Source organism: Capsicum annuum, chromosome 3 (assembly GCF_002878395.1).
Source record: "Capsicum annuum cultivar UCD-10X-F1 chromosome 3, UCD10Xv1.1, whole genome shotgun sequence".
Classification (NCBI taxonomy): Eukaryota; Viridiplantae; Streptophyta; class Magnoliopsida; order Solanales; family Solanaceae; genus Capsicum; species Capsicum annuum.
The window spans coordinates 268243018-268255256 of record NC_061113.1 but is presented as its reverse complement, the minus strand read 5'-3'; the positions used below and the strand labels follow the sequence as shown (position 1 = coordinate 268255256).

Sequence of the window (12239 nt, the reverse complement as noted above, 5' to 3'; positions counted from 1 at the left end):
ACTAATCATCAATTAGGAAAGGTCACTAAACACAATATGATACATGCACAGCTCACAGAGATATGATCCTAGATAAGGGAGCATTGAGATCAAGGATTAAAACCGAAATGAGTAGGTATCTAGTGAGATTTCGGAGACAGCTTGGTTATAGCCTTATAGCTTAAGGGCCGTTTGGTTTGAAACAAGTCATCTGAGATTAGTTATCCCGCCCTCAAGATGGGATAAATAACTTTTCGTTAGAATTAATAATGTTTGCGACATGTCAGGCAGCAATGCTGGAAAACAAGATTTAGAGAACATCTATTAAGCGAGAATTTGATGTTATTTCACATCATCATAGTAGCAGTTTTGCAGGTACAAAGCAATGAAAGATTGCTATTTTTACATAGATGGGGTAGTAAAATACTGAAAATCCTGAAACCATAAGACTTGCAAATTCTAACAGTAACAATACCTGCACATGGACTAATCAAGAATCAGTCTCAATGTGCTTTTTGGGGTTATAATAGTGATATCTAGGCCAGCTTGCACAGACCTCGATTGCCTACCTCCAATCAGCACAATCTCCATGTGCACTTGAACCAATGACTATACTATTGTTTTACAGTTGCAAACCAATACCAACTTGACAGTAACCAACATATATGTACAGAATCTTGGGCTATTGAAAAATCATATGGGCCTCAGATGACAAGGTGTGTTGCATATCTGTACAACTTCACCCCCATCAAAGCCAACTTTTTGATATGTAATGGATCTTCAGAAAGCGAATACTTGGACATTGCTATACTGTACTGGAGACAACTAACTGAAACCACTTTATTTGTTTATCCTCAGTATAATCAACTGCAAATAACCTCAACTGAGAGTTTCTTCATAATACGTGGACATGGATCACCTCCAAAGATCTCTGGTGTCACAGGTACTGAGCACGAATTTTGCCCGATGCAATACTGGAAAAAAGGGAGAGTTGTTGAATCAGGTCTCTACAGAAGATAGCTACATCAATGATGAAAAGAAACAGGTTCTTATAATAGATTGAAGAACTATTGACCTGTTCTACTAGAAAATATGGAGTCATAACACAGAGTGAGATTTGTAAATACCCTTTGAAAAGCATCATATGAGTGGAATGCATGGCAGCTTCCTTCACGGAAGCTTCCGCAGACCCCCTGTGGTGTTCCAAAGCTTGCAAATTTGATTGAGGTAATCTTCTGACCAGCAGCACACGAGAGGTGAGCTTTAGGCCTCAATGGTTTGTCGACTTTACCAGATGCTTGCATTTTCCAATTCACCAACTGTGGTTGCCATTCATTTATATCTGCACAAACACTTGCGACTTCTCTTTTAACCAAAGAGATTCCATGAGGCTCTCCTCCCGATTCCTCAAATAGAACTAACAAATTTCCAGTAGGATACAGCCAAGAACGGGGAACATGATACCTGAATTATAATTCCAAGTTAAGTTAGAGCTTCCTGTTAAACCAGAGGAAAATGCCACAGGGTTTATCATTACTTACCATCGTTGTGAAGCCTCTCCACAGTTACTTAGGCACTTTTTCTCATTAAACAAGCCTGCATAGTTACAGGCACCGCAGTTACCAGATGCTTTGTATCCAGGCCAGTAGCGTCCGAGGCTTTGACCATTTATCCACACTTGGCCTTTTCCCATGGTATTCAAGTCTAAAGCCAAAGGATCATTTCCAGCTGGAGCATTAAAAGTGCTCTGAATAGATAACACAAAGATTCAATAGAAACCTTAGTCTTTTTAAGCCAAGAAATTCAAGAAGCATACAGCTGCTTAAAGAAGATATAAGTATTTCTTCATTGGAGAGGAATGACTTAATGTAAAAAATATACAACTAAGTTGGTACAGAAGAAGGTTTTAGTATGAGGTGTGCACCTTGTACCATGTGAGTGGCTGTCTCTGAGCCACAAGAGAACCCTCGACCCACTCAACTGACGAGCTACCACTGAGTGAATGAAGGCTCAAGGCTTCTCCTTTCAGACCAACCTGATTAAGAAAGTGGAAGTTTAGATAACCATGCAATGGAGCATCTGTGTTCTGTTTTTGAATATTTGATACACAAACCTTGTAAGACCATTTCTGCCATGTTAAATCTCTTTTCCCCTCATCAAGACCAGTCAGTGAAACTGGCCCAAGAACACCAGCATTCCATGTCTCAAAATGTGGGCCAATATTCTGCAGTTGAGCACATGAGGAAGATGGCAAAGTAAGCACATATTAAGCTATACAGTCAAAGTCAGTCTGCAGAGCGGGCAACTTAACATGAGGAGAGACAGAGACACATGTTCGACTAATATGCATATATAATAAAGTAAGAGGGAGAAAGTGAGAAAACACACCGGAAGACCAACAGCAATGCTGAGCAGAGAGATCTTGTTAACACCTGCTCTCAGATTTACAGCTTTACTGAAAGTTAGTTTCGGTCTATCTAAACTTCCATATGCAGTTCCTGCAAGAAATTTTGAACAAAGAGAGATGTAAATAACAACCACCGCCGGGGGCTTTAGTTTCTTTATTATTACACGAACTGTTCACTTATTGTATTTACTTGATGAAACCAAATAGTCCTCAGCTTTTCTTTTTTTTTTTTTTTGTATAAGTAAAATTTTTACCGCAAACAGATAAAACTGCAAATGGTCCGCCAGTTTTTCCTTTTAACATATAAGCAGTGGTATAATGCTCTAGCAGACAAATAAAGATTCAAATTGTAGATCATGTCGAATACAAATAACTGCGCCACATACCTACTAATTGACCATTCACAAAAACATGCAATGCATGGCCAGCTGACATGATTGTAAGCCAAGGCCATTTTCCACCTCTCAAAAACTTTTCTCTTGGATCGATCTTGACACTGAGGATAGAAAAACAATCATGAACATGTGGCCGATCTAACGTACTTTAAGTGTGTGTTTCCTAATTTAATATGTGAAGAGCTGTCAGAAGCAATATAGACACTTACTCGGTTGAATACCATAAATAATCAGACACGTCTCTTGTGGTATTTATCTGTTCCAATAACCCAACAACTGTAAAACCATTGTCTTCATAAGCTGCTGTCTCTTCATTGAATGACTGCCAGGGCAAGCCCCTGCTAACTGGAGTCATCTTCATCTGAGCGCTTTGAGCACCAATCTTCACAAGGAATCAATAATGTTATCAGTTGGTTAGGAGGCAATCTCCAGGTCATGAATGATTTATTTGAACCATGAGAAAATTTCTCATTGTAATACTCTACACAGCATAACTATTTCAGGGAGAAAGTATATCCTTTCTTCTTACCCTTGCAGTATTAAATACAGTGTTCTTGCAGTCGGGAAGAATACTGATTGACCATGGTGGCAAGTTGTAATGCCTGTTTGCAAATGACACGGTAGCGAAAGAGTGTTGGTCATAGTTTGCAAGGAATGCAGCACAAGAGCCAGACTTCGACCTAAAAACATGGGCCTGTATAAGAAACAATGAAGCTCCAGTTACTATCATTGCGAACTTTGTAATGGTGACTGGTTCAAGAAGCATTTAGTTAAATCTCACCTCCTGCTGGCGTCCAAGTGCTGTCACAGTTGGATCTCCAGAAACTAAAGCTGGTTCACAAAGTTTTATTGCTCGATGCAGATCTTTCAGGTGACCCCATTTAGGTTGTCGGAATAATCCTAAAAACCAGATGGAAAATGTTAAATTGGGCTAAACAATAAATTTCTTCACTCACGCTTTTTTTTTTTTAAATATGAAATTTCTTAAGCCGCAGATGGTCTCTTCTGAGCTTTCTTCCTAGTTCTAAATAATGGACTCGATAGTCAAGAAATCTCATTTGTAAGAAGTTCGAATTAAAACCAATTGACTAACCAAAAAGCATGATGCAAGTTTGATGAAGGGATGTGCCAAGCAATTTTATTTAATGGAATCATTGAAATCAATCAACCATCAAAGATTATCAGATTGTATTGTCAAGTAGCTGAAGCTTGGAAAATCATAAAGGTTCAGAGAGAAGTTGGCATGAATAGAGAGGCTGTCATGTATTGATTTCTCTATAACATTATCGCAGGTTTGCAATCTCAAAAGTATTCCGCAACAGAAGCAATAAGGAGAATTGACACCCCATCAGAAATAGAAATATTTCTGAAGGACTAGACCTTATCCCTGGTTGTGATATAAAGTGGACACTCACACATGATGTTTATTGAATGCATAGATGGCGACCCTCACACGTGATGCTAAGTTGATACTAAGTAGTATATTGACAAAGTTTCAAATTAGAACCCAAAAATATATTAAAGAAATACAAACAAGCAACGAGTTGACAAAATAAAGTCCTGTTTAGGCGCTTCTCACTATTCAAATTCAAGTGGTTATAAAAATGGGATTCTAATTTTAAACCTTCTGCTGACGTAAAGAAACTCAATCTAAAACAGATTGCAAGAAAAGCGCATACCATATTCATCAACGGGTGCATCATAGTCATAACTAGTAGCAATAAATGGGCCACCAGCAGTCCGTCCAAAGTTTGTTCCTCCATGATACTGCATGAAAAAGGGAAAAGAAAATCATAAACAACATAATTTTCTTGGCATCAGTAGAAACACTAACGCTCTTGAATATCAGAGATAATAAACATACCATGTAATAATTGATATAGGAACCTCCCTTCTGTATAAATTTTGCAACAGCAAATGCCAAGTCCTCAGCAGGACGGTAAGGAACTGGATTTCCAAAACCAGTAAACCTGCAAAAAAAATTACGACAGAAATTTATCCCCCACATGTATTCTAACAGAACATAAAACCAGAAATTTTATTTATTTAATGCATTGGAAAGATATATGTACTTACCATGCAGTCCAGGCCTCAGTCCATATCTTTGGTTTGTAAGGCTTGTTTGGAGAAAAATAGTCACAGTAGAAGCCATTGCAAGCATTAATCTGAAAAAAGAAATAAATTAGCACCTAGATGTTCTAATAATATGGACAAAGTAGAGAATTCAGATATAAATATCAATGTATCGAGCAAGATTAAACATGTTAAGACAGACTCTGGTTCTGACTCCAAAGAGTGAATAATACGTTATTTTGCATAAAACTACCAGGGGAAATTTGGTAGAGGTGCATTACAAGAGTCAAAGACCATTGAATGCTTAATAAAGAGGCAAATAATACAGGCAGTAGTTGGAAACAAAAGCAAACCACGTGCAAAGTAAGTCATGCAGTTCTAGACCAATCAGGGGGGCAACCATTGATACATAAAAACCCCACTGGGAACGGCAAACAAATATAACAACAACAACGGCCCCTCAATGTTGGGGTCAACTCTGCGGATTCTCATAGAGCATTTGCTTCGTTTAAACTCATTTCATACCAATATTATACAAAATAAAAAGAGAAATATAACAAAGATAAGAGAAAATTAATGAATTGCAACAGAGACAACGCTTACAATAGGATCAGGAGCATCGTCTTGCTTGCACATGACCCATGGGACACCAGTGTTAAGACCCACAGCCATTTTGGCTGCCCATTGTGCGTAAGATTTACCGGGTGCTCCGAGTTCCCACTCCATGGGTCCATATTCATTCTCAATCTGTCAAAAAAGTTTCAAAACAAAAAAATCATCAATTCCTCATATATTTTTGGAAAATCATAACCTCTGCGCAACCAACAACAATGCAGCAAGATTACTGAAATGAGCACTTTTGAACAACCTGAGATAGAATTATTGGACCCCCTTGAGTTTCATACAAACGTTCCGCTTTCATCATATTGACAATCTTGGTAGTGAATTTTTGCATCGCAGCCTAACGTACAATAGTTTGACATGAAAAGGATACAATAAAAAAAAATTAGAAATCAATCACATCAAAGAAAGAAACTTCTTGAGAAGACATCAAAGAAAGTGTGAAAAATTGTCTAACCTTGAAAGGTCCATTATCTGTTCTGAAACTGATACCTGGAACAAATTTGAGCCAAACAGGAAAACCCCTGAAATAGAAACAGGTAAAGTGAGCAAGAAAGTCCATTATCATTCTTTTTGCAAATAAATAAAACAGTAATTTTGATGAATACCCAAAATTCCATTCAGCACAAGCATAAGGTCCAACTCTTAGATGGACATAAAGTCCAGCTTGATGCACCAGCTTAACAAACTTCACTAAATCATATCTCCCTTCAAAATAATACTAAAAAAAAAAAAAAAAAAAAAAAAAAAACTGATTAAAAAAATACAAATTAGGGAGAAAAAAACAAGAATCTAATTTAATTCAACTCACTTTCCCTTGTTGAGGCTCATGCCCATTCCAAAAAACATAAGTCTGAATCACATCCACACCTCCTTCTTTAGCCTTTTGAATAATACCTGGCCACATCTGTATAATCCCAAAATAAAGATTCTAAAAACATAACAACAACAACAACAATGCATCCAGTATAATCTCACAACTTGGGAAGGATAGAGTGTACGCAGACCATAAACGAGGTGATTGAAGAATCAAGAACATAACCCCAAAATAAAAGTTCAAGAAAAAATCCATTTTGCTAAAAAGGACTCTACTTTTAACAGTTACTAACACACCCACTAATGCAAAAAAAAATAAAAATAAAGAATCTTTTCAAGAAAACACTAAAGATTTGAAGTACATTTTTCAGTTGAACACAACATACCTCAGGAGTGCTTCTTGGATAGTGAACAGAACCAGAAATAAGGATTCTCCTTTGTCCATTTACAATAATAGCTTTATGGTCATATGAAACAGAAGCTGTTCCAGAAAAAACCCATGAACCCAACAACAACAACACATTCAACATTATTAGCTTAATCCCCATGTTGCAAATTACTAGCTCCTTTTTACTTCAAGATTGAGCCTTTTCTAGGCAAAATGAACTTTTTTCCCTAGCACTTTATTCTATACTTGATTCTTTTACCATTAAGGTTGAAAAAAAATACATGAATTATAGCAAATAGTAGAGAGAGTGAATAATAAAGTGTGAATAAATGAAGAATTGTGACTTGCTAAACATTGGTACTTTGCAGCTGCTTTTAAATACACAAAGCAGGGATTGTTTAAAAGTGAATGTGGGGTCCATTTCTTGAACTTGTAGGACCCACATACGCGGAGCATCATCCAACAAATTAATTTTCATCTCTGAATTTTCAGTTTTTTTTTCACGAAAATAGAAATATTCATTAGGAGCATTAAAGGCCTGTGTTGCTGTTGGTAGAAATGTGAAATTTTTCAAGCTATCTGTTCAATATTTTAATACCACGTGATCAGAACGTCATGAATTTAAATTGTTGATCTTATGTGGGGCCCTTCTCTAGACTCCACAATAATCAAAGCTTAAATGTATCGGACTGCATTTTTCTAATTGTCACTTTTAATAATATCAAAAAAAGACAATTACCTTGTTTTCTAAATTATTTCTCAAGGTCTAAGACTACATCAATTAATATGAATGTGGTGATAAAATAGGCATGTTAATTACTATCTTAAGAGACAATATAAAGTTTAAAGTGGACAAGTGAAAGTATTAATTAGAGCATTAAGGGCTGTTTGGCTGTTGGTGGAAAAGTGAACTTTTTTAATTTTATTTTTTAAGGAAAATTTTTAAAAGATAGTGTACAAAGATTCGTTACGGTCGGTCGGTTCCTGTTGTTGGGCAAAAAAGCATTAATGTTTGTTTCTGGTGGGATGAATTCTCAAGCGACTAATCGCGCGTGTAGTGTATTTCCGAAGATTCGTCACACGTATTTGGAAAGTGAACTTCACTTTCATGAGTTGAGAGTGGAGTAGAATCTCTCTTGGTAATTACGTTCCGTAATTGTAATTAAATTCTGTATTAAATCACTTTTTGACTGTCTGCGCGGCCTCACGGGTTAGGTTTAGCATAGTCGAATTCTCTTATTAAAAACGAAAAAACTATACATTCGTATCGAACAGGACAATGTAAATAGACACCCATCAATGGATTTAAAGAGTTTGAATAACTCTTTGAGTTTAGTATTTTTTTTTCTATATTTCTATTTCTCATTTCTCTACTAATATTAAGGATAGTCATGAATTAGATAAAATTTAATAATTTTAATTGAACCTTATGTATTTATTATTTATATGAAGGTTTATTTAATATGTTTAATAATTCATCAAAAACCAGAAATTTATGGCTCTGTCATGTGCATGATGCGTCCATGTTTTTGCCAAAACTAGTACATAAAATAAGCATGATATTTATGGGATGATAAAGAGTGAAAAAATAATTCCATTAAAGTACAGCTTGTTAGTATAAGTATCATATTATGGGAAGTTGTACCCCATTTTTATTTTTTTTGGATAAGTTTATAATTGAATTATTTTATTTTATTTTATTTTATTGCAAAAGTTTATAATTGAATGAGTTTGAATTCAGATTGTGTAAGTTTGTAATCAAGCATATAACTCGTAAGTAGCTTACACAACAATCTATGCTTCTGTGAATTATTAGAAGGCAATTGAATTTATTTGTAATATTAAACTATCTACATACTTTTCTTGATGTATTTATTTTATATTCTCTATTTCATAATACAATTTAATTTGTGTATCTATCTCTCACCAACGTATTTGTTATAATATGGTAGATTTATTATTTGATAAAACTCGTTTAGTCCAAATTAAAATTTATGGAAATGGAATAATCCAGAGGTGCGCCTTCTTTAGGGTTCGATCGAACCCCCTTCGATAGAAAAATATACTATTTATACATAATTAAAATTATTTTTTATGTGGTTATAGTAGGTATTGAATCCCCTTTGACTATTTTTCTTTGAATATTGAACTCCTTTAGTTGAAATTCTAGCTCCGCATCTGAGATAATTTCAAAGTGAAAGATGGCATGTTTAAAAAATTCAAACAACTTGGAACGACACTAATTTTTAGACGGAACCAAACCTCAACCACCACACAAAACTTAAATTTTTTATCTACTTTCTTATATTGGGTACTAAATCTTAATCTAGTAAACATTAACATTATACAATAGACCTAATACATAAATGTTCTCTACCTTTTTAAATATGAACGTATCCACCGACAGAGCTAGAACTTTTACCAAAAAAATTAAAATATAAAGAGATAACCACACAAAAAACTAAGAGAATGCAATATCTACTATATATATATTAAAAAAAAAGTTTATCTTTGTATATGATGTTATTTACAATATTTTCGGGTACAAGAATCTGTAATACATGCAATAATAATTTTAACACAAGTTCAAGTCTTAGACAAGAACACTCATAAAGTTCTTTAAAACCTTCAACACAAGAATATTGATAATCTATCCAAGAAGTATGTTAATTTTCAGAAATGAGATGAAATAGAATTTGTAAGGCCAAGTCCCCCGACTTCACGGAGTGTCCTTAAGGAATAATTCCCCTCACTGTGCCGGAGGTTATGGAATCTTCCTCCCATGATAAAATGGCCTTCAATACAAACAATAGCGGTACCTCAAATTGTTGGATTCAACAAACTCACTCAACAGCTTAATGATCACACAGAGTTTTTGTTAAGAATAAGAGAGTTTTTTTGCTATCAAAATTGATACCAATACTTGAGGAATATATCAGGTATTTATAGCTTTTAATGTGTCCTTTCAGAAAGGATGCATTGGTTCAACAGAAAAACACCTTTACAGTAGCAGCCACGTCTCTGCGCCCAGTCTGTGCTGGACCTGCGCCTGATCTGCGGCCGCAGGTGACGTTTGGCAGATTCCAGTAACTTCTGCGCTACATCTGCGCCCACAGGTCGTGTACCTGATGTGTCTACGTCTGCAGGTCACCCTACAACGCGAAACAATGTGCCTTTTCCCTCGAAGGGTCGCATCCCTTCATGATGTGTGTCGTATGCATTTGCATGGCGTCCGAAATGCACCCATACTTGGAGGAAACTAATACTATCAGATTTTTGGATTAAAAATTTCACCTGTAAACAAGTTTCAAATAAATTTTTTCTAAAAAAAATAGATTTCATCGATCATTATCATTATCATTATCATTATTCGAAACCAAAGCTGAAACTGAAGCCGAGCCACGCGAGCGACGACGACGACGGCACGAGGCACCACCTTGTTCTTGCCTCACTGTCCATGTGGAGTTAGTGTTTCTCATTATAAACACATACAAGATCTCTTCTCCCACCAGTGTGGGAGAATTAGTGAACTTTCCTTTAAAAAGAGTAGACTTTCCAATTTGAGAGTACACTTTCTAAATTGGTGTCTCTCTTCTCTCCACTATTTTTCCTCCATTTTCATTCACATATACACCTTTAGCCCAACAATCTCCTACATAAATGGGGAATGACTACCTCTTGAAGAAATTTACGGTCAAGCATGTGATCATTTAGCAAAGGCTAATTGCATCTGGATAAGTAGGTTTTTCTTTGAACTTTTCGTAGTGAACATGCATCAGATGCACTCGGTCAATCAGAGATTTGATATCTTTGAACCGTCGAGCTTTAATGTACACCTAGATAATATATGTCACACAACCAGCCTTTTACTGTTTATGGTTCTCGCGGTTTTATTCTTCTCAGCCATGAACACGTCTCGGTTTCATGAGCGCTTAGAGAATAGGCCTTTACTAACATTCTTTTTTAAGCGGCTTCCACATCGTCCTCACATAGGTGATTTCTAAACGTTCAATCCTATAGATTAAACTATTTGGTCAAATCTGTCAAATTTAGATAATCATTAAAAAACTTTTCACCTTAAGTCTTATCCTTGTTTACTAAATATTATCTACATCATGAGAATGGGTTAGTAAATGACAATGTTGAACCTGTCAGATACAACTTTGTTTGATCTCCTTGAACCTAGATCTTGGGATCTCCAGTCTGCTAGGTAGAGTTACCGCTATGCTGACTTGTCCTATGCCGTAAACCCATTCCCTTGGATGTCCTCTCAACTCCTTCTATAGATATGCCTTTTGTAAGTGGATCCGGTACATTATCCTTTGACTTTACATAGTCAACACCGATAACTCTGCTAGAGAGAAGTTCTCTAATGATATTATGTCTCTGTCTTATGTGACGAGATTTACCGTTGTACATCATGCTCATTGCTCTACCTATTGTCGTTTGGCTATCACAGTGTATACATACCGGTGCCACTGGTTTGGGCCAATAAAGAATATCTTTCAAGAAATTTCGGAGCTATTCTACTTCTTCACCGGCTTTATCTAATGTGATAAATTCAGATTCCATTGTAGAGCAAGCAATACAAGTCTGTTTGGTTGATTTCCAAGAGACCGCTCCTCCACCGATAGTAAATACATATCCACTCGTGGATTTTACTTTGTTCGATTCGGTGATCCAATTTGCATCACTATATCCTTCAAGTATCGTAGGATATTTATTATAATGCAAAGCGTAGTCTCGAGTGTATTTAAGATACCCCAAAACTCTTTTTATTGCCATCCAATGAGTTTTATTAGGATTACTCGTGTACCGGCTCAACTTACTTATAACACATGTTATGTCTGATCGTGTACATTTCATTATATACATTAAACACCCCAATACTTTTGCGTACTCCAATTGTGAGTCATTTTCACCTTCATTCTTGTGGAGTTCTATGGATTGTTATTCCTAAGATCACATTCGCAACTCCAAGGTCTTTCATATCAAATTTGCTCTCAAGCATTTGTTTTGTCGCATTTATGTCCTAAATGTCTCTACTGATTATCAACATATCATCCACATACAAACACATAATGACTAGGTGATTTGGAGTGTCTTTAATGTAAACACATTTATCACATTTATTTATCTTGAACCCGTTTGACAAGATGATTTGATCAAACTTTGCATGCCATTGTTTAGGTGTTTGTTTTAGTCCGTAAAGTGACTTAACAAGTTTACACACCTTATTTTTCTTTCCTGGAACCACAATATCCTCAAGTTGCTCCATGTAAATTTCTTCCACCAATTCTCCGTTTAGGAATACTGTTTTCACATCCATTTGATGGAGTTCAAGACCCTATACTGCCGCCAATGCAATTAACATTCGAATTGACGTTATCCTTGTTACTGACGAGTATGTATCAAAGTAATTAAGACCTTCCTTTTGTTTGAAACCTTTTACAACAAGTCTTGTCTTGTACTTATCAATAGTACCATCAACTTTCATTTTCCTTTTGAATATCCATTTAGAATCTAAAGGTTTATTTTCTGGAGGAAGATCAACCAACTC

At 35.8% G+C, this 12239-nt stretch overlaps 1 protein-coding gene across 1 annotated transcript; it reads right to left on the bottom strand.

Annotated features, from left to right (window-relative positions):
• Positions 1–303: 303 nt before the first annotated feature.
• Positions 304–7041, bottom strand: LOC107861740 (beta-galactosidase). Its single transcript, XM_016707092.2, has 19 exons — positions 6678–7041; positions 6287–6382; positions 6084–6196; positions 5933–5999; positions 5723–5815; positions 5458–5601; positions 4858–4946; positions 4646–4751; positions 4461–4548; positions 3563–3681; positions 3311–3475; positions 2991–3163; positions 2773–2882; positions 2368–2477; positions 2093–2203; positions 1904–2014; positions 1521–1726; positions 1107–1443; positions 304–953 (listed from the first exon to the last, which is right to left on the bottom strand). The coding sequence occupies exons 1-19, from the start codon at positions 6837–6839 to the stop codon at positions 843–845; spliced, it is 2511 nt and encodes an 836-aa protein (XP_016562578.2). The 5' UTR covers positions 6840–7041; the 3' UTR covers positions 304–842.
• Positions 7042–12239: the final 5198 nt, after the last annotated feature.

Bases quoted from the DNA above. Each gene is read 5' to 3' on its own strand.
- LOC107861740 (XM_016707092.2), bottom strand. From the start codon at position 6,839: ATGGGGATTAAGCTAATAATGTTGAATGTGTTGTTGTTGTTGGGTTCA. The intron at 3,164-3,310 runs GTAAGAAGAAAG...TTCCTTGTGAAG, and splicing joins CTGTATTTAATACTGCAAGG to ATTGGTGCTCAAAGCGCTCA. The intron at 954-1,106 runs GTATTTACAAAT...CCTTTTTTCCAG, and splicing joins CATATGATGCTTTTCAAAGG to TATTGCATCGGGCAAAATTC.